The sequence below is a fragment of the Carya illinoinensis genome, chromosome 13, assembly GCF_018687715.1.
Source record: "Carya illinoinensis cultivar Pawnee chromosome 13, C.illinoinensisPawnee_v1, whole genome shotgun sequence".
Lineage (NCBI taxonomy): Eukaryota > Viridiplantae > Streptophyta > Magnoliopsida > Fagales > Juglandaceae > Carya > Carya illinoinensis.
Genome location: NC_056764.1, coordinates 10520704 through 10538418, shown reverse-complemented (window position 1 = coordinate 10538418; position 17715 = coordinate 10520704). Strand labels below are relative to the sequence as shown.

At 35.6% G+C, this 17715-nt stretch overlaps 1 protein-coding gene across 2 annotated transcripts; it reads right to left on the bottom strand.

Annotated features, from left to right (window-relative positions):
• Nucleotides 1-901: 901 nt before the first annotated feature.
• LOC122292642 (fasciclin-like arabinogalactan protein 4) lies at nucleotides 902-4184 on the bottom strand. 2 transcript variants are annotated; one of them, XM_043101091.1, is made up of 2 exons: nucleotides 2707-4184; nucleotides 902-1379 (listed from the first exon to the last, which is right to left on the bottom strand). In XM_043101091.1, exons 1-2 carry the CDS (start codon nucleotides 3937-3939, stop codon nucleotides 1338-1340), a joined length of 1275 nt encoding a protein of 424 aa, XP_042957025.1. In that variant the 5' UTR covers nucleotides 3940-4184; the 3' UTR covers nucleotides 902-1337. The 2 variants fall into 2 exon arrangements, with proteins under 2 accessions (XP_042957025.1, XP_042957026.1); XM_043101092.1 differs by lacking the exon at nucleotides 902-1379 and adding an exon at nucleotides 2024-2299 and having other exon boundaries at nucleotides 2707-4183.
• Nucleotides 4185-17715: the final 13531 nt, after the last annotated feature.

Here is a 17715-nt window from a genome sequence, read left to right as displayed (position 1 = left end):
GACCCAACATTATCATCACCACCACCACCCAATAGACCAAGATTAACTTTAGCGGGCTTACAAAGCATATTCAGATTAATGATATTTATCATCTTAATTCTCATCATCATCTTATCATAATATGGTATTAAATTCTTATCATCGCTACATTATGAAATGATAAAAAGATATTAAGAAAATAGATGAATACATTTTTTTCTTTTGAAAAGACTCCCATCATTCAAACTCTGTTTAGTTTTCGATGGCAGAAAATTCAAAAGCTGACATGGCACATACCTGCCAATCATAAACAATCATAAAAGGGCACATCATACATATATATATATATATATTTATATACATATAAATTTTACATTGTTAAAATTATAAATTAAAAATATAAAAATATAAAAAATATATATATATTAAAAAAAAAAAAAAAAAAAAGCGCCACCAGAGTGACCTTGGACGGCCACCCCATGGTTGACAAATCTAGTACGGACCCATATCAGCTGCTTGGCCTTGGATGGGCACAAATGCTCATAGATTCGTGCACATCCCAAATTTGGACGTGCACAAGCCAAATTCAGCTCATTTTCAGTCTGGATTTGGATTGGGTGGGGGATCAAATGGTGGTTTCGACAATCCGCGCATGTCTATTCGCCGAGTAGAGGCAGACATGGGTTGTAACATGACAAGGGCGTGGGAAGGTTTTGGCAAGGGATTGTGGCCAATAGCCATCTCCACCACTCTCGTAAGCCTTCTTTATGATTTATATGAAATGTTCCTTGCTGTAGTCAACAAGAACATCCCGTCTTTCTCAAAAATTAGTTCTGTTTTTGACAAAAAAGAGGAATATATAATCCATTCTACAAATCTAATTCTTAAAAATATTTTTAATTATCATCATTTAAACATGATATAAAAGAATAAAAAATTTATTTATATTTATTTGATGTGGCATAAAAAAAAATAAGACAAGGGTTCGAATGGGCTGTAGAAGCTTTTTTTTATACATGACAATGGCCCACACCCTAGAGACCATCCATTTAACCTGGCTGAGATGGGGCTTTTTATCATCGCCTAATCAGGCTTTACCGATCAACTTTCTCAACTTTTGGTACCAGAAAAAGGGTTTCAAAGCTGCTGGAATTTGGGACCCATTACTGCGAGATGTTGTATCTGAAACGGCAAGAATCAACCATATGGCACACCGAGTGGCGTCTGAGCACTCACACGGCAGATTCCACTGACCCAAACAGTCACAATAGATCTGACCGTACCCTGTTCTGTGGCAGTGCAATCAAAACGTCGAGCGCCATAGAAATGCACGAAAGATAAATCGAACTTGTCCATGATCACCACCGTCCACTTGTGGGGCCACCGGAAGACCCTGCCAACTGTCATCCATTTTCTTACACTAATTAATTTGCACCTACCATCACTTAAAATCTAGCAAAAAAGTAGAATTGCTTCGTTCGCTTTGGCCAAAATGCCCACCACTTCTTGTACAATTAACGAGACCATACCATTAGGATCAGTGGCGTTTCTAAATTCTAACAGCAACTGAGAGGCTCAGATAAACGAAGTATTTCCTCGGGACTGCCCTGCATTGCAGGGAAGAGAGGGCTGTGTTTGACCGTTGATAAAGCTGAGAAAAAATTAATGAAAAAAGCGCTTTCACCACCACAGTATGGTACACTACTCTTTCTAGATTGACACCCTAAAAAATCCTTAATCTTATGAAAAAATACTAAACATCATCCCATACCACATATTTTATATATTAAAATAATATTTTTTATTTTTTTTATTTTTTATTTCATTTTATTCTTATTAAATTAATTAAATTATTCTATTTATCATCTATACACTACATATTTATTATAAAAAAATAAAAAAAAAATTAAAATAAATGTGATGTATGAAGTATGAGGATGTTAAAAAGAATTTTCCTAATCTTATAGGAGGAAGAGCGCCGGGGAGAGGGGGAGGCCGAAAATTTTGTGGTTTCGGTTGTTCTCGAAGGAGCTGAGGAGGTTACTGCTGGCAAAGAGGGAAGCTTTATCCTTACCTTCCTTGGATAAGAAAAAGGCAGAGTCTCTGCAAATTGAACGTTCTACTTCTACAAGTCTATAATTCCCAAATCCCTGTGCCTAGGAAAAACAAATAAAAAACCCGAATCTCTGGACTTTTTACTTCACACTTACGAGATTCAGAATTTTTCATATACATTGAAGCGCCAGTTCTATTTAGACTTTAGAATGCTTGAAGGGTCTAAACACTTTTCTGTCATCAGTCACTACTTTCTCATCGGTTACTGCATGAAAGTGCAACAGAAAAAAGGAGTAATTAAAGGAGACCGAAACGGAAATGGCAATCAAGTTCCAGACTTTAAAGGCAATTTTCAATATCAGAGCAAGGATTTATTTGGGCACAACAGAATGGATAGCATTATCTGAAATTTCATGGCATTTACAAATTACAACAACAAAATTGCATGTCCTGGAAACAAAATTGGTGCTGTTTGACATAAATTATTGTAACGCTAACACAATTGATATTCAATAAGAAGGAAAATTTGAGAAATCAGGCTGCTTATGCACCCCAATTTGCCAATTTAATTCACCGTGTGAAAGGAAAAAAAAAAATCCAATAATTATGAGGCAAAATAAATAATTAATCTCATACAACTACATACAATCCTATACAAAACAGAGCGAGTACCAAGCTCAGAAGACCACCAGCAATGGCCGCTCCCGATGTGATTTCTTGGCCGAAACCCGGCGGAGACGACAGGTGCGAGGGCGGGCCATTCAGCCCCGGAGAATTCTCGGGTGAAGGCGTGCTCTCTGGCGTCTGAGCACCTGCCATTACGGGGCTTCCAGGCTTGGGATTCACTGGAGGCCCTTTCCCGCCGAATATCTCCCTTGGCAACAGCACTTCCGAGACCCCGAAGATGGCCACCGGGTTCTGATCAAACACGGTCTGAGTCACTGACGCCTGAACAATCCCAGTATCAATCGCAACCGACCCATTAACCCTCGAAATATTGAGGGTGAAGCTCCCAGCGCCCATGGCCTCGGTGGCCAATGTGGGCTGGACCGGGTTCACAATCGACTCCAAAGAACCTAACGGGTAGTAGGAATGGAGCACGTGGAACTTCAAGACAACCGCTTTCTTATCTGCTGGCAGAGACTGAAGCCTCACCGTCGTCGGAAGATCGGCGAAAGCGGTGTCGGTCGGGACGAAGAGCGTGATCCCAGCACCGCCCTCGTCGGCCTCGAACTCCTCCACGACGCCCGAGGCCGCCAGCATCGACGCAGCGACGTTGAAGTTGTGGGCGTCGATCAAGGCCTTTGTGATGTTGAGCCCCAGAGGCGGGCGGGACTCGGAGGAGACTAGATCGGAGTTGTAGGGGACGAGGAGGGAATTGACTGCCAAGATGGTGACATTATAGGGAAGGGTCTTGACGAGGGAGAGAACGGTGGCGTTGGAGGGGGAGTAAGGAGCCGGGGAGTGGATCGAGACGACGCCATTGGAAGGGTTGCGAGTGATGTTGACGGAGCCGTAGTTGCTGGTGGCGCGACCGGTGGTCTGGAAGAGAGTTGTGACAAGGACGCCGGAGGAGGGGATCTTCTGGATGTCGGACCAGGATAGGTACTGTAGGAGGACATGGTAGCGGAGGACGTCGGCGAGGGCGGTGGAAGAGAGGCGGCGCGTGAGAAGATCGGAAGAAGAGATATAAGGGTTAGGGATGGCGAGGAGCGTGAGGGAGGTGCGGTGGGAGAGATCGGAGGAGATGGTGGTGGAGACAAGGGATGAGTAGGAGGAGAGCTCCGGGATGGATGAGAGAAGGGCTGTGATGTTAAAGGCGAGGACAGGGGGTGTTGCCGGAGATAGGAGGAGGAGTACATGGAGAACTGTTGTAACATGGGGAATGTGATATATAATAGCCATTACTCTGAGGGGGATTCTTCTTCTACTCTCTCCTTCTGTAGTGATTAGATTAACAGCACTGCCCAGAAGCAGCAGAAGGGAGAGAGCGAAAGAGGGTGGGTTAGGGAGTGAGTGGAGGGGTGTTAGAGAGTAGGATGTTTGATGGACGATGATGATGATCCGGATGATGTTGTTGATGGCTATGCTGATGTTGCTACAGTCAATTATTTGTAGTTCTCCTTTTCCTTTTGGTTTGGATATTCTTCGCTCAAGCAAACTAGAGCCGAAGGAAAAAAAAAAAAAGGGGGGAGGGATAAAGAGGAGGGTAGTGATTGGAGCCACGTGGAGGTAGCGTAACTTTTTAAAGACAAGAAGGTGAAGTTATTCCGCCCGTGGGACGTGTCAGCAGTGTTGTATGGTACTGTTAAAATTGCACATAGATTTTCGAGAATTGCACTTGGGAAGTGCCTTGTGTATACAAATTGCTGTACTAAAGCTCAGTGATTTGTCCTCATAGGCAAAAGTACATTATCCTTTTATGGTAAATAAAAGTAAACTCTTCCCTATATTCATGAGGTTTAATATTTAAAAATAAAATAAAATATTTTCAGACTGTTATATAAAACATATCTAATAAAATATTTATAAGTATAATTTGATTTGTAAATTAAATTTTAATATTTAAATTTTATAATTTAAGTAATATAAATGATATATGCTACATATTGACTTAAAAATATAATAACTCTATTTTAAATTAAATGTTCACTAAAAAGATTATAAAATGATAAGACCATACTCGTGAGTTAAGGTAATTCCTTCTGGTAATAGTTACCGTTAATTCATTTATGAAAACTACTGATATTATAATCACTTTGCTAATGCTTAATGTTTTTAAAATATGGGATGTGGTGTACCCAGTGGCGGACCCACGTCGGCCATGTCTCCCCAAAATTTAATTTTTTGAAAACATAAAATGCTCCTAAATTTTATATATAATTTTATAAATATAGAAAATGATTTCCTAAAGAATTTATAATCTCTATATACTCTTTAAAATCTTTTAAAATTTTAATATACCTAAAAATGTCTCTCTCCGAATTATTTTCTTTATAATTCCAAAATTTTGTTTAATTTCTATATATTATCAATTGTCAATGATGTGGCTTTTTCAAAATTATAATTAAAATTAAATTTAAGAGAAATAATAAACTTATTAATATAGATTCTAAAGTTTTTTATTATACAATATTAGATTTCTTAATATGAAATCCAAAACGAAAATACAAGAAAAATTATTTAAGGTTAATGATTTATATAAAAAATAATTTATATTTGTGTGTTTATGATTTTTCAATCTCTTTTTAATTTACATAAGATAAATGATATTTATAGTCCTAGAATGTGTAAGTTCTGCCCACTCTATTAGAAAAAAAAAAATCTGAAACCCACATGAAAAAAATCATTTTTTAACGATAGATCTCATTTTTTTAAAAAAAAATAGAGTCTGTAAAGTTTGCATACCCTAACACTATATCTAGTATTACTCTTTACATAAATGTGTCATGCAATAAAAAAACTTAACCATTTGACACAATTACTAGTTCCACCACTTGTTGTACCCTCCAATTAGAGTTCACCATGCGATAATTCTACTAATTTTCTATAATATCTTTATATGGTACATCTTAACAAATATAATATTTTTCATCATTCTTGGATTATCTTTATAAATTTGGATAAGCGTGAAATGAGATAAAATATAATAAGTGGAAAGAAAAATTTATTTATTATTATTTTGTTATCATTATTCTCTCAATATTCTCTGCTGTAGAATTAAATTATAAACTCATAAATAAAATATAATAATTAATCTCTAAATATTTAATATCATTTCATAGGAGAATGATAGTAAAATAAATTATGAATAATATTATTACTCTTAGTAGAATTGTTCTTAGTTAATTATTGTTATTATTATGTTTAATGTTATATACAATATCGCACGTGTCGGGACATCCTGTAATTAGAAGACTTAACGACGATAACGACAATGGTATGCACAATGATGCTGCTAAGGAGCAGCTTCCCACGTGAACAACCTTGGACCTATTTCATCACGCAAAAACTGTATGTGGAGTACTTTGTCCGGTGTCTCCCTTGAATCTCAACTAACTCCAATATCGGTGCCTGTCGTCTTCTTTTAATTCTTCAAGCTTTGTCTATGGTCCCATGTACATGCAGCACCCTCCGATGCTCGCTCTCTCCTCTCTCTTTATTTGTGGGTTTTGGATGAAAGAGAGAAACAGAATTGAAAAAATAAAGAACGAAAGAAAGAAGAGGGGAAGAAGATGTGCTTACCTGATTGATTATTGTGACTTGTGCATTAAATACTCTTACAGATTACGAAACTCTTTATGGAAACAACTTGCATATGAATCTCACAGATGATAATAAGGCCAAACTTCTGATCTTCCACTGCCTCATTTTCATTATCTTCTAATTATTTTGAGGGTTGGATTGCACACCCACTTAAACACTGATAAAACAACATGAATGCATATGATATAATTTGTATTGTAAAACACGAGACTTGTAACTTTGAGGGTTGTGACTTGTAGTCTGGGCTTACTCTCTTTGAGTTTGGCCCAGGCCTTTTCTCCATAGAAAAGTTTAAAAAAGTTGCCTTAGCCCAGTCTGACCTTTTGCTGGGTTCCCCACCCCCCACCTCCCAATAGGTAATGCCAGATTCAATTGACTGAAAAAGACAACGGTCAAACTTTGCTGCTTTTCGAAACTCCCATAGTTGACATTGTCAAAATGAGCCTCATCCATCACGTACTACTGTACTCTCTATGCATCCGGTCAAAACGAGCTTTATCCATGGCTAAAGAATCTACTTTTTATTCGGTTAATATAATAGAATTTGATTTTTTAAGAAAACTCATAAATATAATTTCCCAATAATTTTTTCATGAAAACCGTTTTAATTATAAAGAGATTTTATAAAAATAAATTTATATATTGATATAATTTATATGATACGTTATATATACTTTATAATAAAAATATATTTACGATCTAACGTACAACATCAAAATACGTTATATTAATATCAAAAATTGTATTACAGGTCGAAATGGAATAAAGAATCATCCCTAACTCACGATGATGATTTAGGTTTTGATACGATATTCATAAATAATAAATAAGTAAATAAAAATAAATAAAGATATGTAAAGATTTATGTAGTTCAGTATAAAAACATATGTCTACGGGGTGTTTTGGGACAAAATCTACTATAATAGGCTATTTACAATCTATCATGGCTTTATGTATCTATCAATACAATGAAAGAATTTAGGATTTCAGGAGATTAAAGATGATGTCTCCCTTGGAAGAAAATCCTTTGAAGTCATTATGCATAGTGCAGTCTATGCGTAGAGATCAAGCCGTCAAGAGTCAAGAGTCCTCTCCCTTTGTAGAGATCTCCTCCTTTTTTATAGAGGTTTATTTTTTTTTTTCTCAGAATGATTGATTTTTACTTGCCTTATGATACTTTTTCATTTTAAGAGTTTGAATCAACTTCTTTTGATTTATCTCTTCTTTACCTTATCTCTTGATTTTATCTATTCCCTTATTATTAGTAATAGGTTTTCAATGGATTAGAGCCAATCAACTTTATCCCACTAGGTCAATTTGTGAATGTACTTTTATGTAATCTGTTTATAATTAAAACATTTCACGGTCAAATACAGTAGTCGGCTAGGCATAATTTTGGGAGTTCTTCTTTTTACTCTAAGAGAGTGATAGAGTGAGGTGAGTATTCCTTTGTATCTTGATACAAAGAATAGTGTCTCTCAGTGTGATCTGAGAGTTTTGTATCTTTTGTCTTAGTGAAGATGGTAAAAGAGGAATTGACTAGGTGATGGGAAGGCTTTCAGTTAACAGATTTGGAGAATAAAGTGTTGGTGTTGCCCAATGAAGTAGACAAGGAGGCTAAAATTCGAGGAAAACATTGTCTTCTTGCTCTGATACTCACGGAAAAAGGAGCCAATAAAGAAGCTTTCAAAAGTACTATGTCACAAATTTGGAAATTGGATGGATGGGTTTCTTTCAAAGATATGGGTGATCATAGGTTTCTAATTGAGTTCCAATTTCAATTAGACATGGAGAAATTCTTTTGGGAAGGCCTTAGTTTTTTGACAGAAGCATTGGGGCTATTCAATCATTTGATGGAAATATTCCTCTCAATGAAATTGTATTCAATTATGAACCTTTTTGAGTAAAAATTCATAATCTTCCATTAAATGGTATGAATCAGGAGGTGGGTGGGCAAGTTGGAGCCATCATTGGGAAGGTGCTGAAAGTTGATGTGGATGAGGAAGGTTGGGGCTGGGGCAAGTGTCTGAGAGTCCAAGTTGAAGTGGACTTATACAAACTATTGGTTCGAGACAAGAGGATTACAGTAGGGGAGAAGTCTGCTTGGGTTGATTTTAAGTATGAGAGGCTGCAATCTTTTTGTTTTAAATGTGGTGTTCTGAAACACAAGGGAATGAGCTGTTCTGAGCAATCTAATGATATAAAAAATGGAGGAAATTTTCAGCTTTAATATGGACCTTGGCTAAGAGCTCAACTAATGAATTCTACCATTTTTTATGCCAAGAAATATGGTAGCAGGCATAATTCAGATCACCAGAATCAGTTTCAGTCTAGCAAGAGGTGTGGCATGGAGGATTAATTTTTTCAATCTGGTAGAGAGGATAAGGATAAGGATTCTGCGGCTTCTGGTGAGATATCTACTCCTGACTTGTCGGGTAATTTAAATTTTGATTTCTCAGATTCCTTATCTCATGAGTTAAGGCTGGAAAAGCTCAATTACCAGATAATATAGTCCAAATGGATAAACATTCGATGGATTTGAATAGTCCTGAAAAGGGGGAAGAGATGAGAGGGGTAGAAGATTCTATTATACATTTAGTTGGGGGGCTAGTAATGGAATTAATGGCCAACTGGAGTCTGACCAGCAAAAAAATTATGGATAATTTAGTGGCTTGACTAAGGAGCGTAGGAATTCATCATGGAAAAAGAGAGCCAGAACAAAGACTTTGCCTAACCTTTCAAAGTCAGGTAAAGAGGTTGATAGTAGGAAAAGGAAAGAAGATGCCAGGTATGAGGGGGTGGAGTTACCAGTTTCAAAGAGGTTCAAAACAGGAAGTGGTATGGATATGTCTCTTGACAAGGATACAGTTGCAGCTCCACCACCAGCCATAAATCTTTTAAGTTGAAATTGTCGGGGGCTTGGGAACCCCCAGACAGTTCATGAGCTTCACCTCTGGGTGAAAACTAAGTTTCCACATTTTGTTTTCCTTATGGAAACAAAGTGTAGAAAGAGTAGGGTTGATTATGTGAAAAATAAATTGGGCTATGATTGTAGCATTGTAGTGGACAGTAGGGGATTAAGTTGAGGCTTAGCTCTTTTTTGGCATAGTTCAAAGGAAGTTTGCCTTAATTCTTATAGCCAGAATCATATCTCAGTTACGATATCAGAAGAAGAGTGTGCTAGACCGGTGGTGCTTACGTGGTTTTATGGTTTTTCGAGTATTGCTCACAGAGAAGAAGGTTGGAAACTGCTCAAACTTATTAAACCAAGTGGGAATATGGTGTGGTTTTGTATGGGAGACTTCAATGAAATTCTCCATCAACATGAAAAATATGGGGCTGCCCTTAGGCCTTATCAACAGATGGAGAAATTCAGATTGAGAGTAGATGAATGTGGGTTGAGTGATATGGGGTACAGAGGAAATAAATATACTTAGTGTAATAATAGAGAAGAGCCTTTATTTGTTAAAGAAATGCTGGACAGGGTCTTTGGGAATAGATGGCTTGTGGATTGGTTCAATAGTATTTCTGTTTTCACCGTTCCAGCTCAATCATCAGATCACAATCCTTTGGTGGTTGAGGTTAGGAAGGACATGCAAGAAAGGTTTAATACAGATAGTGTAACAGCCCGCTAGAAATTCAATTGTGAAATTTCTATTAACTTTAGGAATCTCGTGAAAACCTCATAAGTTTTCACGAATCCATTAATCGTATAGGTTTTTGTCTAACTACATAGTTAGTGTTATTATTTACTATGGTATCACAAGTGTGTTTTTGATTATTGGAGATAGTTAGAAGTGTCAAAATGTATTATGGTTTGTGCCATTAGACTCGGAGGGTTATTTAAAGTCTTATGGCGCAATAACATTTTTTCATATTTTCAAAATGTTTGTTCAAAACTATAGATATTATTGGATAAAAAGAAATATCTTAAGGTAATTTTCATGAATATTATTGGGTAAAAATATTTTGAGTTGATTTTTATAGATATTATTAGATAAAAATATCTTAAGTTGATTTTTTGTAGATACTATTGGATAGAATATTATGAGATAATCTTTTATAGATATTTTGGGTAGGAGAAAACTACACTCAACTCTCAACTCCAGCCTCATCTCTTCCATATCTCATCCATAAGTATCTCCAGCCACCTCTCCCCACGAAATTATCTTCATTTACACTTTTCATTGAAAGAATATCAAACACTCTCTCTCGGACAGCTTTTAGGAGGTCTTTTGCACACCCATTTCGAAGCTTTTGTAAGTGTTTTATCATAAAGTCTCCTTCATATAAGTTGTTCCTTTTTTAGTCTAGTTTACATGGATATCTTATTTTCTCCATTTGAAGATCATTTGGTCAGTAAAATATTGTGTAAACTATAAAAAGGTCATTCTGGGAGATAAACTGGAGAATATGTTATAGTTTGGAGTTTTTGACCAAGCTAATGGATAGATATTGGTCCGAAATTTTTATGGAGTATTTTTAACATGTATATGTGACTATTGGTTGAGGATTTTTTGCATGATTAAAGGTTTTGATGAAAGATTTTCTTAGATTTAGAAACTTAGAAACTGGAAGAAGAAAAACAGTTTCTGTTTTGAGAAAGTTTAACTCTTTGGTGGTCTAAACCTATTCTAATGACTTTAATAATTTTATTGGAGGATCCTAAATATCTTATATACATGTTATATTATTATTTTGAAGATATTTGATGTTAGTTTCAAAGATATGAAATTTTATGCAAAGAGATATTCAAATAAGCCAAAGTGTGGATATTCTTGACTAAATTTATGTTTTGGTTAATTTCTAACCATGTGATCTGGAATTAGAAGCTTATATATGTTGTAGGACATCTTTTTAAACCATGTGATGGTTTGGTTTGAAGATCATATATTTATAAGTCATAAATCAAGAGATTTATCAAAACTAGTTGAGGAAAAAGTTTCTGTTTTTGAACTAAGTGTAAAACCAAAAACTCCAAATGTTATTTTGTGATTTTGGTGACTTTAGTTTGATAATTTAAAGTATGGTTGATGTTAGGATGATATTATGAATATGTTAGAAGTAAGATTTGATTTTTAAAATTCTTGGAGATGTTTTAATTTAAGGTCAAAACTTGTGATTCAAGTGCTTGGATCTTTTTACAATAAAGTTTGGTGTTAATTATTAGCTTTTTCTAAATGGATGTTTTAATTATGGTTTTAAACTTAGGATTAGAATATGTTTGTTGTAGAATTTTGGTTTAAGCATGAATTTTGAAGTTGGAAGGAATTGCAACAAAAATCAAGGGAAATGGCCTATGGATGTTTCGGCCATAGTGTGTTCTTCATAGTTGTATTTTGTTTTAAATTTTTCTGAGTTGATATTTAATTTTAGGACAAAATTTACATGAGGAATATAAATTTTGGAAACTTTTGGAGTTAGTATACAAAATCCTTAAGTTATGGATAAAATGGTCATTTTCCCACATGTAGAGAGTAAAATGAAAATTTTACTCTTTAAGTTAGTATTTTCCAAATTTCAAATTATTAGTGATTTAGTTCTAATTTTTAGAATCACTAATTACAGTTCCTCGTGGTCGCATTTGAAGTTTTATAAGAAACGCGGAGATCGAGGTAAGTTAGCTTTTAACTTACTAGCAGTCTACTGTGTATGTGTGCTAAGTAAAGGAACTACAGTGTATATATGTGTGTTATCATATATGTCATGCCATGCCAAGTTATTACGTAATTGTCTATTATACAAAATTTATTCTGTCATCAATTTTTTTTATCTGTTACATAATATATTCTGTCATGTATTACTGTACCTTACAAGTACGTCATGCTAAGTATGCCATCTATTACATGGATGTCAAGTCATGTAATATTCACTGTTGCAAGTATGTCATGTTAAATATGTTGTCTATTATATGTTATGCCATGTTACGAAATATTTCTATCTCAAGTTGGTCATGTATTTCAATTTATGTTCAAGTCACGTTATGTTACGTCAGAGTTTCAGTCATTTCGTATTCCAGTCACGTTTCATCTTGATTACTTATGTATGGGGTCACAACAATTGTGTCGCATACACTATGTGAGACACAACAATTGTGACACGTAGAATACATGGGGCCACAACAACTGTGGAGTATGTATTTAAGCAGTTAAAGAATAAGTTTCCGTAGAATACATGGGGCTACAACAACTGTGGAGTATGTATTTACACGTAAAATACATGGAGCCACAACAACTGTGGAGTATGTATTTTTCATGTTAAGTCAAGTTTGTGTAAAATATATGGGGCCACAACAACTGTGGAGTATGTATTTACATGTAGAATACATGGGGCCACAACAACTGTGGAGTATGTATTTTTCATGTTAAGTCAAGTTTCAGATCAAGTTCATGTCAAGTTAAGTTCAGTTCATGTTTCAATTTAAGTTATGTCAATTATGCTATGTTGTACGCCAAGTTATGCTTTAATTACTTATGAATTTGATTATGCATTTATGCTTTTACTGTCATCCATGCATCATTAGCTTGTGTGGAAGTTTTTTTGTTAACTTACTGAGATTTGTAATCAAATCTCACTTTGGTAGTCCCAACTACCATTCCCCCGAATGGTAGATCTTGTTACAGGACCTGAAGGAGAATCAGGAGCTGATCAACTAGACACAGTTGACTAAGCGACGGTGCGACGTCAATGTTAATATAGTAGTTAACGTAAATTACTACTTGTACAATGGAGTTGCATCTTTAGTACTTTTTGGATCATAACTATTTTGGACTAGTGTTGTGATCTATTCAATGGGTCTTTATGTATGAAGTATGTTTTAAGCATTTGAGATATTTTCAATTTGGTGCATAGTATTGCTAAAGAAAAAAATTATCCGTTGCGAATATTGTATAATGTTATATGCATGTTAGGAACATTGCATCTTATATGTCATGAACGGGGGCAGGTAACCTTGTGTTGCATGTCTCGACGCTTCAAATGTCCGTCCAATCCCAAACGGAATTTGGGGACGTCACAGACAGACCTTTTAGATATGAAGTGAGCTGGGACAAAAATGAAGATTGCAAGAAGTTGATTGAAGACAACTGAAGGAGACCAACTCTGTGTAGTTCAAGGATAGAGACAGTTGCAAAGGGTCTGTAGTTATGTAAAGATTCTTTGATCAAGTGGAGTTAAAAAGAGGCCAAAAAGGGAAAAGAGGCTATTCTAAACAAATTGAAAGAAATTTCCAATTTGCAGATTACTAATACAGCCTTACTAAATGCATTAAAGAGAAATAAAAAGAGGTGGAAATGTTACTGGAAGAGGACAATCTCAAATGGAAACATAAAACAAAAGTGGTTGCAAACAGGAGATAGGACTACTAAGTTTTTTCATGCGTGCTAGCCAAAGGAGAAGGGTGAATGCTATAAAAACTATTGAGAGGGAAGATGGATTTGTTACAAGCTCAGCTGAGGAAATTGCATGCTTCTTTTTAACCCATTACCAAGGATTGTTTGCTACTTCAAGTCCTATGAATATAGCTGACTGTGTTGGGCCTTTGAAGACTATGGTAACAGAAGAAATGAATGTGTCTTTGACCAAGAGGTTTTCAGAGGAAGAAGTGAAAGCAATAGTGTTTCAAATGAATCCTATGAGTTCACCAGGGCCTGATGGTTTCCCAGCTGGCTTTTATCAAAGTCATTGGGACACAGTTGGTAGGGAGGTTAGTAGAGCTGTGCTAGAGGTACTTAATTCAGAAGGTGATGTTAGAACCAAAAATAACACTTATATTGTTCTCATTCCTAAGAAGAAAAATGCAAGGAAGGTTGCTGAATTTAGACCAATCTCTCTTTGCAATGTCCTCTACAAGATAATTTCTAAAGTATTGGCTAACAGGCTGAAAGGAGTTTTACAAGAAATCATATCTCTAACACAGAGTGCGTTTGTTTCTAAAAGGCTCATTATGGATAATGTTATTGTGGCTTATGAAGCTATGCATACAATGGACAAGAAACTCAGAGGCAGAAATGGTTTTATGACTTTAAAACTTGATATAAGCAAAGCTTATGCTATAGTGAAATGAGACTTCTTGCATGCAGTAATGGTGAAGATGGGTTTTCATTCGAGTTGGATAAATTGATTATGAAATGCATTAATTTAGTGACTTATTCCATACTCATTAATGGTTCTCCTCAAACTTCTTTCTAAGCTTCAAGGGGTATTAGGCAAGGTGACCCATTGTCACCTTACTTATTTATTCTATATTTAGAAGCATTAAGTGCCCTTCTCAATCAAGTTGAGGAAACTAAATTGATCACTGGTATCCCAATAGCCAGTGGTAAAATTACTATTAATAATTTATTTTTTGTAGATAACAACTTGTTATTTTGTAAATTAAATGCAGTGGAATGGAGTTGAATAAAGGAGATTCTTGGTCTCTATGAACAAGCATCTGGACAAAGGCTTAACTTGGATAAGACTTCTGTTCATTTCAGTAGAAACACAAAGGAGGAGGCAAAGAGCTTCATTTTGAGTATAGCAGGAGTAAGGGCTTCTAATTCTTCTGAAACTTATCTTGGTTTGCCAGCCATTATAGGTAGATCAAAGAGGAGTGCTTCTAGCAACATTTTAGATAGGGTGAGAAGTAGAATTAATAACTGGAAAATGAAGTTGCTTTCTCAAGCTGGCAAGGAGATTTTGCTTAAAGCTGTCATTCAATCTCTCCCAACTTATTGTGTAGGTGTGTTCAGACTTCCAAGTTCCTTACTTAGAGATATTAACAATTTTGGTGGAGTCAAAAGCATAGGGAAGGCAATGTTCACTGGGTTTCATGGAGGCAAATGGGAAAGGCTAAGTTGGCTGGAGGTTTGGGCTTTCGAGAGTTGGGAAGCTTTAATATGGCTTTACTTGCAAAACAAGGTTTCAGAATCCTTCAAAGACCTGAAGCTCTGGCAAGTAAGGTTTTAAAACTAAAATACTTCCCTCATTCTTCTTTCCTCGATGCCAAGATTGGTACTAATCCATCTTATATATAGAGGAGTATTCATGCTGCTAAAAAGTTAGTAGAGGAAGGATCATTATGGAGAGTAGGTAATGGTGCTCATATAAGAATTTGGAAGAATAGATGGCTTTCTCAACCATCTTCTTTTCGAATTCAAAGTACAGCTCAAGTTTTAGATAGGGATGCTGTTGTGGTTGACATAATTGATCCAAAACTTAGGAGCTGGAACACTCCATTAATTGATTCTGTTTTTAACAGTAATGAAGCAGAAATTGTGAAGAAGATTCATTTAAGTATTTTTAACTGCTTGATAGGATTATGTGGAGGTGTTCAGACAATGGCGTGTTCTCTGTCAAGAGTGTATACCATTTACATATGGAAATGGTGGAAAGGGAGAAAGGGCAGGGGTCGAGTTCTAGTGCTAATAAAGGTTTGTGGGTTAGGCTTTGGAAGTTGAATATTCCTAATGCAGCTAAAGTTTTTGTCTGGAGGGTTTTTTTAGAATCTTTGCCTACAAAGGATAATCTGTGTAAAAGGAAAATTGTGTAGTCTTCAGCTTGTCCCTTGTGTTTGATCAATACAGAAACAGTTGTTCATGTCTTGTGGGATTGCCCAACAGCTAAGGATGTTTGGAGTGATTTCTCAAGGCAAGTTCAGAAAAGCAGTTTCACTAGTTTTGATTTTATGCAGCTGTTAATTTTCATGGATGGATTATTAGAGCAGGAGTTGTTGGAGAAGTTCCTCATGATAGCAAAGAAGATATGGTAGAGGAGAAACTTGTTCATTTTTGAAGAAGTTTTCATCCATCCTAAGAAGGTCTTGCAGTAGGCTCAACAACTTTTGACAGAATTCCACGACAACCAAGTGCTTCAGCATGTCTCCAGAGATCCATCTACAAGTAGCAATTCGAATTGGATTCCTCCACCCTCAGATATTTATAAAGTAAATTGAGATGCTGCAATTAAGAAAGAAATTGGCAAAGTTGGCATTGGCATTGTCATAAGGGACTTTGAAGGAAGAGTAGTAGCATCTAGAAATTTACAGAAATTCATGTTTACTGATACCTTCACAGCCGGAGTCTCAAGGAGCTTTACAAGTAGTATGTTTTGTAAAAGAAATAGGCTTGAGGAGGATCATTTTAGAAAGGGATGCACTAAATGTAGTTAATTCTTTAAAACTTAATTATTCTAAGTCTCATTTTTTAGGTGTTCTGTTATGGGATGCCAAGCATATTTTGACTCATTTTGATTTTTGGGCTATTGTTCATGTCAGGAGGCATGTTAATATGCCTGCACATGTTTTAGCCAAATATGCCTTAAGTAGTGATGAGGATGAAGTTAGATTGGAGGATATTCATTCATGTATTATCCCTTTTATTTAATTGATTAAATTGAATAAAGGCTCTTTGATTATAAAAAAGAAAAAAGAAAAAACATTTCACATTTTCGACAATGACCTTGATTTAGATTCTGTTTCAAACAAAATAAACTTGAGCTACGCTTCACATTCTCCGTTTGAGTCAGTTTTTTTTTTTTTCTAGAATAATTTGACGAGTCCCATGAGAAGAGGAGGTGGTGCGATTGGAGAGTCAGCAGACGCGTACGGTCGACATCGATCAGCATGGCCCAATTTCAATTTTCAGTTCTAATTGCACAATTCCACTTGTGAAAATGTAAGACAGACATGGTTACGGGTCAACTTTTTCGTACCTGAAAGTGATAATGGATACGGATTGATGGTCGTGATTCCTGAATTCGTTCCCTGAATTCGTTCATCATGTTATATTGCCTTTGACGATCGAGGATGTCTAGAACACCAGCATTCAATGCATACACAAAAGGTCTCGGCCTACCATTCTATGTTTCTAACCTATAGGTTATGATTAGAATTAATATTATTAATTACTATATATCTTATAATTTGATATTCCAAATTATATATTTATTTATGTAATTAATTCCTAGTCATGCACCCTGTAGTAATACTACTGTCTTCCCAAAGAAGCCACGTGCTTGACGACAATGCTCCGTATGACTTTTTAAAGTCCAATATGTCGTTCAATGATGTTGTTTTACACGTTTGAGTGCACAGCACTTGCCACTTGAGGATTCATGTTTTGGAGGCTAGCCGAAATCATTTTATCTTTTGTCATCCATGGTAAAATACCAAAAAAAAAAAAAATGATTAGAGTTTGACTTTCATCATGTTAAAATCATTAATGGATAAAATTGTTCTAAATGAATAAATAAATTGAGATTTTTTATTTTTTTTATCAAATTTCTAATCCTGTCTACTCATTTTCGACAAGATGTATGTAATGAAATTATTACACAACATAACTGTAACTTCCACGCCAATACATGCCAGTGTTGGCATTACCCCCAACACACAAAACCCTAATCTCTGTGCTCTTGCCATTTTATATTTGTATG

What these genes read in the sequence shown, in the direction of transcription:
- LOC122292642 (XM_043101091.1), bottom strand. Translation starts at nt 3,939, where the DNA reads ATGGCTATTATATATCACATTCCCCATGTTACAACAGTTCTCCATGTA. An exon ending in CTGGTGGTCTTCTGAGCTTG is followed by an intron (nt 1,380 to 2,706) that starts GTACTCGCTCTG and finishes AATGGATGACAG; the next exon opens with TTGGCAGGGTCTTCCGGTGG.